The following is a 10,236-nucleotide window of genomic DNA, read 5'->3' on the forward strand; positions in this document are numbered from 1 at the left end:
ATATTGTTCGTGTTTTTTGCTATTGTGTCACAAACATGGCCCCTGGCGTCACTTTTCGTGCAACGCCCAGTTCCGGGTGCTTTCGGTATTTTTCCTTTCCTGCGCTTTGAATGTCTTATAAATGAAAACTACAAAATAATTGTCACTTTGCATTCAGAAAATGCTACTTAATGGTATGAAATTCAGCAAATTAAGATTTACGCCTAGGACGTCAGAGACGATATTGTGACGTCAGAACGGAAAAACTCACATCAAGTTTTGTTACAAATTTTGCCTTAAAATCCAGTTTATAAAAAATCGACTCGATAAAAAAACGTAAAATTTTGGTGTGTTGTTTCGCAGTGTGTGTACGTCTAGTAGACACATAAATACTTAAGGGTCACCGATTTTAATTTTTCAATATTTGTCGATATTTTATCCCTACCCCATTAAGACATGACACGTTTAATCGTCATTTTTTAACAAAATAATCTAAAGGATATGCGAAGCTGCATGTATTAACGGTAAATTCGGAATGAAATGAATTGACATGAAAGTATTAAGAGACATATGGTGAGATTTGCTAAGAAAGTGTTAAAGAAAAAAGTCGATTTTTTTTAAACATGTAATAACATTCAGGTGATTACGGACCTGAAATATCTTAATGACATGTTTGATAAAGGGTGTAAATTATGTAAATGACATTTCGCATCTAAGGATATTATCGAAAAAGACTTTTGATCATTGGTTAATCAACATGTATTATGAGCAACAGTCCGACATGCGTTTCATGATACTTCTATCTCATACAATATGCCATGATATTTCATTAATTTTCTGTAATGATATTATAATAATAAAAGTCACGGCCTTATCCCATTCAATCAGCATTTGTTATTTATTGTCAATAGTCAGAAGCGACAGACTGCTCTTACTGATATATGGTTAAAATCTAGGTCAGTTCTCGTCATGGTTAAAACAACATGTCTCTCAGAGTGCGGGCGAGTCTGTCGCTTCTTATTTTCATGTCCTACGGATAAAATAAAAGAAAACAATTAGAATTCGTGAAAATCGTGGCAAAAGATATTGAAAGAATAAAAGCAAATATGGTAACACTTCATTATATTGAATTTAAAAAAATGGTCTGCTGTAATTTCGTACCCGTGGTAACGTGCGTGGAAGTCAGACGGTTAACTATAAAGGTTATTTGTGTAATTTTAGATCTTTTCAGGATACAATATTGCGTAAAGTAACGAAAACGTCCGAAAATATTAGTGAAGATTGATGAGTGTCAGGTCAAATACTTACGGACAATGTACAAGATATACATTTTGTCAAAGGTGTTTCCTTTCACTAGTACATGGCATCTGAAGTTGAGATCGAATATATCGTGAAAATTTCTTATAATAAATACATCTCGTTTTTAACTCGAACGTGAGTTGTGTAAGTTGAAACACATTCTTTTTTACCCTAACGTCATACAGCCACAAACCGTGTGGGGGTGAGGGTAATGTTATATTTTGAAAAATTAAAGTCGGTGACCCCCCAAGTATTTATGTGTCTACTAGACGTACACACATTGCGAAACAACATACCAAAATTATACGTTTTTTGATCGAGCCGATTTTTTATAAACTGAATTTTAAGGCAAACTTTTTAGCAAAACTTGATGTGATTTTTTCCGTTCTGACGTCACAAAATCGTCTCTGACGTCCTAAGCGTCAATTTCATTTCACTGAATTTTATACCATTGAGTAGTATTTTCTGTTTGCAAAATGAACATTATTTTGTATTTTTCATTTATATGACATTCAGAGCGCTGGAAAGGAAGAATGCCGAAAACACTCGGAACTCGGCGTTGCACGGAAAGTGACGTCAGGGGCCATGTTTGTGACACAATAGCAAAAAACACGAACCATATGGCAAAAAAGTAAAACCGGAACTCAATCGCATATATCCTGAATTTTGTACAGTATAAATTTCAGAACAATATTCGGCAAAAAAAAATTGGGGCGCATTCCACCTTAAGCCAATACGAATTGTGTGTAAGTTTAAATAAAGTGTTTTTTTTGTTTTGTTTTTTGCAAAATGTGGTCTCTTTCGTGTTCACAAGCCAAAAAAGCAAATTTTGGCTCTTTAAGGAGCCATACTTCTAGAACCCATGATGGAATCTGGCCAGTTTTCGAAAGGAATCGAGATATTATGCCAATACAAGTTGTGTGCAAGTTTGATTAAAATTGTTTGCAAAATGTGGTCTCTATCGTGTTCGCAAGAAAGGAGGTTTGATAGTTGAAAACATTGGGTTTTCTTAAGAAGTGTACCGTAATACAAACCTCGGTTTTGGTAATGTATCTTTTCGCCTTGCGGCAATAACATATATGGTATGCTTAAAGCCCTCTATGCCATTATATCAAGGAGAATTTATTATTTGGAATCAACAAATTATCTAGTTAAAGACTATTTTCAGTTTTTTAATTAGATTCTTTTCATATTCGATTTCATATTACTTAAACATCAATTAATAAGTCTTCTATCCGATGATCTGATTTCCGTTTCTGAAAATAAATACAAATCGAGAATTATTCAACATGTATACATCTCCTTACATAATTTGTGTTGATATTGTTTGGCATATAGTTATGTCCGTTAAATTTTTATCAAAATAGAGTGCATATCTCGTGCAAACTTTTTGAGGATTTAAATATGTGTATTAAAGTGTTACAGTTTCATGAATAGCTTTTACCCCCCCCCCCCCCCCCCCCCCGTCACACATACGGCGCGGAAAGCTACGTCTAGCCACGGATAAAAACGTAGTAATCCGTTTTGAAACGTACCTTAAAGTAGTAGTCCGTATCAATTCGTACCAATCCGTACGGATCGATATGGGTTACTATCCGTAGCTAGACGTACCTATTTGCACCGTATGTTTGACTGGTATTTAACATATTTTATCGATTTCCAGATTAAACAGCGGAATTCAGAAGATAAATATGTTTGCTTGTGCCTGACTTGATAAAAGGCATTATTTACAAAATACGTTGATTAAAAATTTGATTATGATGCAGCATGTATTTATCATCGATAAAAAAGTTAATCAAGTTAACGCGATTTTTCAAAATATAATTGTTAAAGCAAATCTGTTTTGCTTCACAGCAAAGATAAAAACACACAAATTAAAAATGAGCATCATTTCTTGTAAATATGATGTTTGATATGGCAAAATGTACAAATGTATTACGCAGCGCACCAAACACTAAAAACAAGCTACCAGACATTCCCGTAAGTTGTTTCCAAGTACGTGAACGTAAAATTCAACGAATGATTATCACAACACTATCCTATTCACCACATATACAATTAGCAAATTTTTAATTTATGAATGTCCAATTATCAAACAAACTTATTGGTACTTTTGAATATACAGTTGGTTATTATACCTGTCTGATAAAGAGCAAAACTTGAAGCACACATCGCTTATCTCACAGTAGTAATATTTTAACGTAGCATCGTAGAGTAATTACTTTTATCTCGTACATTTTGAGGCCTTGATTATTCTTGGCAAACGAATTTTGTAAAATGTTGGGGGAGTCTATATCGTAAAATTCTTAGTCTTATATAATTTTTATTTTTTCGCACGAATAATGTTTTCTTTCATATGATCATACCATGCCTGTAAATTATCGGCAATAATAGCTGAAACAAATTGTTATAAAAATATTATAATTATATAAACCTGCAAATGGCAAGAACGCAGTGCCAAAAACAAACTTACTTATACATGTATGCAGTCTTAGAACCACGTTAAGAAACGCCTAAATACAAAGCATCACTGTGGGTAACATTGTATAAGACAAGAATATATATATTTATATATGCTTGCTACACTTACAAAGGTTTTTCACAGATATAACGTTGGGATCTATCACACTGGTTATCGTTCCATGTTAGCCCAGCAATCTCCATACAGTTCTCATTTCTATTTGAATTGCTGGGATGATGACCCCATGCTGTAAACTGAACATCCTCATTTGATGTGGCCCATTTCCACTGCCCTTCAACTTGTAAGTCATTTCCACCGACCCAGAACTTAGCTGTTTGACATAGATATAAAATATCTATCTAGGAATAAAGTGTAGCGTTATTTAACATTTCAACACAAACAATTATCGTCATATTTGTGTGACAAGTACCAACATACGTTTTTAATCAATTGAAAATGCGTTTTTAATTAATTGAAAATACACGAGCATTTCAGGAAAATAGACAGCCGTTTTCGTCTGTTTAAATAAAGAGATAATAACGGGATTAATGGAATTGTGAGATGTAAAAGACAGTCCTATTCCGTGTCAAACTCAGATGATTATACGCATTGACACCACAAGAGACAGCATCTTGCTCAGTTCTTTTTCAAGTTATGTACAACGATGTTTGAAATATATTACCCCTTAGACCAGATGTTTTGTTGACAAGATAGTCGTTCTCTTTAGCCGTCTCAATCTCCACCAGCTGCGCCCCATATAATTTATCACAAGTTACCTGTTTTAGAGATGGAAGTTTGTTTCCAGTTTAACATTAATTTTGTCTATCCTGGACGTCCAACCAAGACAGAGCTTTTGAATATAGGAATTAAAGCGAATAAAAAAGTAAAAAAGAATATCCTGTATACACTGTTAATTACATACTCATCGTTTGAAAGCGAAATCTAAATTAACAGAATGTATGGAAAAGGGCATGCAACATTACACTTTAATTCGATTCATTACAAGTATATTAAAAGTATTACAAACTTTTCATTTGGAATGTACTCGTGGGTACTCGTGGGTAGAACTGTGCTTGCTTCAATAATATATTATCTCGAAAATTATGCAAACAGCACCTGGAAAAGTGCTATAAACAACTTTTACAGAAATTTATCTATTCAATATTTTTATTCTGAGAATATGTATCATACTAATGCATCAATCCAGGTCTCTGTGTCATGACTGATATGGTAGCACATGTCATCATGTTTCAGAAAGCCATTGAGACACTCTCCGCATACTATAAAATATAATAGAACATGTCATCATGTTTCATAAAGCCATTTAGACACTCTCCGCACACTATGAAATATAAAAGCATATGTCATCATGTTTCTTAAAGCCATTTAGACACTCTCCGCACACTATAAAATATAATAGCACATGTCATCATGTTTCATAAAACCATTTAGACACTCCGCACACTATGAAATATAATAGCACATGTCATCATGTTTCATAAAACCATTTAGACACTCTCCGCACACTATGAAATATAAAAGCACATGTCATCATGTTTCATAAAACCATTTAGACACTCCACACACTATGAAATATAAAAGCATATGTCATCACGTTTCATAAAGCCATTAAATTGAAACACTTTCCGCACACTATAAAATTAAGCATATGTCATCATCATCATCTAATACCTCACATTACTTATGGCAATACATCCATTTTTCGAAGCTTTGGAAAGCGACTCCTACCCAATTTTAACCTATGATGATAAATTAATCGAGCGTTTTAAGAAGTAATTTGTAATAAAAATGTGTCTCGATAATTAAAAAGAAATGAATGTCATTACACTTTTGCTGTTTGATTTAATATCATATATATGCGATATATATCTGCTGTTCAATCATACATTAATAAAGATTATACTTGTCTCATAATCTAACAAGTCAAGGGAAATAGTAGCAGACTCGGTTTGTCGAGTCTGTCAGAGGTACTGAAATGTGCAACATCCCCCGTGCCTCTCATTATTACGTTAAGTGGACTGTTATTACGAAATCTAATCAAATGGCTCGAATGACACCGAGTCCAAATATGAATACGAGACTACATGTGAGGACCAGAAAGCCATTCGGAAACCCTCCTTTCGTTAAATCATATCTCACCATAACTGAAATGGTATTGCCTCATGTCCGTTTGAGTTATCGTGGCAGTCTCTCAGTTGTTGCGACATTTTTATATACTGTTAAATGCAACGCATCACCATACTCTTATACCCCAGTCACACATACGGCGCGGATAGCTATGTCTAGTCACGGATAGAAAGGTAGTTATCCGTATAGATCCGTACCTGAGCCGTACGGATTGGTACGATTTGATACGGATTACTACTTTCAGGTACGGATTAGTACGTTTCTATCCGTGGCTAGACGTAGTATAGAATATAATATATTTTGGCGGGAATTATAACAAATGTCTAATAAAAACATTGGTATATTCCTCATAATATATAATAGAGCTGCATATCATGGCAAAACTTTAGGCACGTTTTCTTTGCTTCATAAATCCTTAGGAAAATCTCTATATACTGAACAGCACGAAACGTGAAGACAACAGTAGTAACATATATTACATACCGGTATTTTGTAAACTCGATATATAGCTAAACTTGGGACACTTATTGTAAAACAGGCTGTACCAGTATATTTGTACAGTCAAACCTGTGTTGAAGGCCGCTTCTGAACAGAGATCACATGTTTTGTTTCCCATTTACAGTGTATTTTAACCTGTGAATAAAGACCGCCTTCCAATGAAGACCACATTTTGGCTCTCCCAATGTGGTCTTTACAGACGGGTGTAATTGTACTGCATATAGAGAAGTATATATACTGAGTGAACTAAAGAACATGCAACAGTTATACTAAGTTAAGAGGGATAAGATATTATCAAAATCTATAAATACTTACCTAATCCAAAACTAGCTAACACCAACAGAAAAACTTTGTTGTTCAACTCCATCACTTCTGTGATTAGGCTTGATCTGAACTTTCTTGTCGAATTTATAGAACTGTAGATACGTATAGTATGATGTAATTGGTGTTCTTCCTTTTTAACATTACCTTGGTCGTACTTTGAGTGCACAGACATAAATTTCAGTTATCTATTAAGTACTTCAAAGCTCTCTGTTTTAGTCATTTTCATTATGTTCTTACATAACTGTATGTTAGTTAGGTCGTTGCTGTATTTATAGGTTATCAACTTTGTATGTGGATATATGCACGAGTTCTGCAGCGGTAATATTGCGCGGCCCCATGTGGTTCTGGGACGATCTATGTGTGATAAGAATTGGAACCACTGCTTTACCCTTGCATGATCGTAAGAGGCAACTAATAGGGTCTTAACACTTGGTTTTGCTGTAACTCTGTGATTCCAGCAGGTTCGCAAATTTTGATTCCATACCTAACGTTTTTATTTCGATGTAAATGAGATGTGAAACCAAAATTTGTAGTCCTGTTTGGCGCCATGTGTTGGTGCGCCGTAAAACCCAAATAAATAAATAAAAATTATTGCGCGACATACAAAGTTGATAACCTTTTTATTACATACCTACTATCAAATAATTAATTTATGTCTAAATTATCGTTTTGTAACGAAAGACAGGAAAAATAAGAAAAAAAGATTCTCCGAAAATGTAATAAACAAATCAAACTGGTGCGCATTAATATTTTTTATAAATATAACGTCAATTTGTTGTCGCAACGTGCGCGTGGACGCCTTGGACGTCACGCGATTCTTTTCATTACAACGTTATCCGATATAAAAGCGTTCCACGTTCATATGGAAAAAATGTTGCACAATTGCGGTCCATTGAAACTCAATGGAAAATAATTTTAGGTGTGTTATATTCTGCTTTATAAGCAACAATCCATCTATAATCCATTATATGCTTTTATTTGAAATTTAATATTAACTGGTATTATATAGGATAATATTTCTGGTATAAAGTATTAAACTACTTTAAAGCAAATGCAAACATTACATGTAGACCTATTCACATATCCCATCTATAACAAATAAACAAGACAAAACAAACATATGTATGAATAGTCGACTGGTAGAGCATCAATTTTCAAGTTCATAACTTGTAACTATAAAACGTACGAAAATAAGGTGTCGTGTACTAAACGTAAGACTGCCAATCTAAAATCACTTCTAACAATATCGCGTGCTGCTACTGTCACATACGAAGAAGTACAAAGGTCGTTGATCTTGCAGTGACCATAACATATGCTCTTTTTGTTTGGGTTTAACATCATACTAACAGTGTCGGTATGATGCAACTTTTCAGCTTCTGTTTTGGAGGAGGACGCTAGGTGCCCGTCTGGGTTCCAAGAAATGAACTTTCTGTAGAATGAGACACGGCAAAGAATGGAAGGAACAAGTTTGTTACACCAAATCCATTACATACTTTCATGCATTGTTGATTTTTAATGTAGGATTCATATATAAGTTATGGATTATTTTGAAGGGATAGTGGCAGGATTTTTTGTGGAGGTAGGAAGGGGTATCTATTTTATAGTAAAAATGTATTTTCTTTTTAAGAAAGTTTACATGCTTACATTGAATGTTCTCGTTAATACTAACACTGATATCTTGTTTAATAACAATCCCCAACAATTAAAGTCCCAACTGAATGCTTGTACAACTCTTTGGTGTACAAAATGGCTGAAATTTAAAGAAAAATGCTACAGAACTCTGATATCACCATCGGAGTTCTTTAACAGTATGTTTAGCATTCATGTTAGGGTCGGTTGAAGCCAGTCCCTGACAACTGCGACTGTTTAGGGTAATCCGCTACATCATTAGATTTGGTTTCATTCCATACGAATAAATCCGATTGCACCAAGTTACCTATTGATTATAATGATACAGCCTGTACTAAAAATATCTCCGCCAGGTCAGAAAACATGCACTATACACTAAAATTGAATTTGTCATAGCATACTTTAGATAAAACGTACCTGCAGTAAACTCAGTTCTATCATGAGAGAAAACTAAAGCAACACAGAACATAAATGTTCTCGTAAGAATTTAGCAAACGGCTAATGTACTCAGTAACTTATTATTTTGAATAACAGAAGCACACATTTCAAGGGATTGGTTAAGCAAGATTGCAGAAAGTAAAACCTGTCACTTTTCTGTACGTAGGGTCAGTATAAATAAAACCTTGCTAGTGTTTCTTGTTATCTGTGATCTGTGAAAGGTGTTGCAAGTTTCATTACCTCTCATGAACAGGCTCAACCGGGATGAGTCTGAATTATTATTTTACACATTTATCAACTGTATCAACAGCAGTCTTTAAGTGCCGTCTGTTGGCCTTATAATGTCTCCTCATACAAATACTAAGTGTTAATATTTCATTGTAATATCTTATTAAATTCATTACATGGAGTTGTACCTGTGATTTTCATTGCATGTATAATAACTAGTTTCTGGCATGACAATGACAACACACTGGCTGGAAGCTCGAAACAGAATTGCTATTGGATGGAACATGGTATGATAACGGCCTTAAAATTTCCATTTCTGGCAGTAAACTGGCACTAGTGTCAGTGTATTGTCAGCTTCTGGTTAAAAAATGGCAACACACTGGATATAATTTACAAGATGTTTTATTTTTTGAAGAAAAGTATCTGACCTCATAATGGTATGGATTTTCTGTCCGTCTGACAGTACATTGGATATAAATTTACTCAGAGCAGATACTGGCAAAACACCGAACTCACATTGATGAGGGGCAAGTGATTCAAGTCAGCGGCCTTAACCACTCGGCCACATTCCATCTTTACTTTTGGCATAATCTTTCTATGGTATTTTATTGAAAAACCCCCAAAACAAACAAACAAAAAACAAAACCATGGTTAAGGTTTAGTCCTTTTCATCATTGTATTTTCTACATACTAAGCAAGAATTCAGTAAAAAAAGATAACAAGTCTATAGCATTTTACAAGATAGTTTTTAAAACATGAAATTTGTTCGCATATTTTGTTTGTCGCATTTTATGCCTCAAAGGGATCTTCTTGCTATAATATAACACAACATTGCCTATTTTTTTCTATTTGAAGTAAAAGAATCCAAATACTGTCTTGATACTGACTTTATTTTATCTCCTTTACAGTTGTAAAGTTATCTTCGAATATTTTCAAAGTTGTTATTGTTTATTTTATGTATGGTACTAATCGATGCATCTGATCAACCAGATCAGGCGTAAGATTCTCCATCCCTGTCTGAATAAACTCAACGTCTTTTTGCTATTTGCAAAATTCACAATACTTGTCAAACAATCATTCAAATACAATTCCAGGCTGCTTTCTATCCACCAGATAGTAAAGTCGCCATCATAAAGTCAAGATTTATTATTGTATCTGATTTTTATATTAACTTACCTTTAACACTTTTAAATGGTTGGATTTCCTACTTTCCTTTCAAATTTTGTTTTAAC

At 34.1% G+C, this 10,236-nt stretch overlaps 1 protein-coding gene across 2 annotated transcripts; it reads right to left on the reverse strand.

Moving 5' to 3' along the window:
• Nucleotides 1-2,436: 2,436 nt before the first annotated feature.
• On the reverse strand, nt 2,437-6,859 carry LOC123539449 (C-type lectin domain family 4 member M-like). 2 transcript variants are annotated; one of them, XM_045324079.2, is made up of 5 exons: nt 6,701-6,859; nt 4,931-5,019; nt 4,422-4,515; nt 3,869-4,094; nt 2,437-2,534 (listed from the first exon to the last, which is right to left on the reverse strand). In XM_045324079.2, exons 1-5 carry the CDS (start codon nt 6,750-6,752, stop codon nt 2,510-2,512), a joined length of 486 nt encoding a protein of 161 aa, XP_045180014.2. In that variant the 5' UTR covers nt 6,753-6,859; the 3' UTR covers nt 2,437-2,509. The 2 variants fall into 2 exon arrangements, with proteins under 2 accessions (XP_045180014.2, XP_045180015.2); XM_045324080.2 differs by having other exon boundaries at nt 3,869-4,070; nt 6,701-6,851.
• Nucleotides 6,860-10,236: the final 3,377 nt, after the last annotated feature.

The sequence above is a fragment of the Mercenaria mercenaria genome, chromosome 18 (assembly GCF_021730395.1).
Source record: "Mercenaria mercenaria strain notata chromosome 18, MADL_Memer_1, whole genome shotgun sequence".
Classification (NCBI taxonomy): domain Eukaryota; kingdom Metazoa; phylum Mollusca; class Bivalvia; order Venerida; family Veneridae; genus Mercenaria; species Mercenaria mercenaria.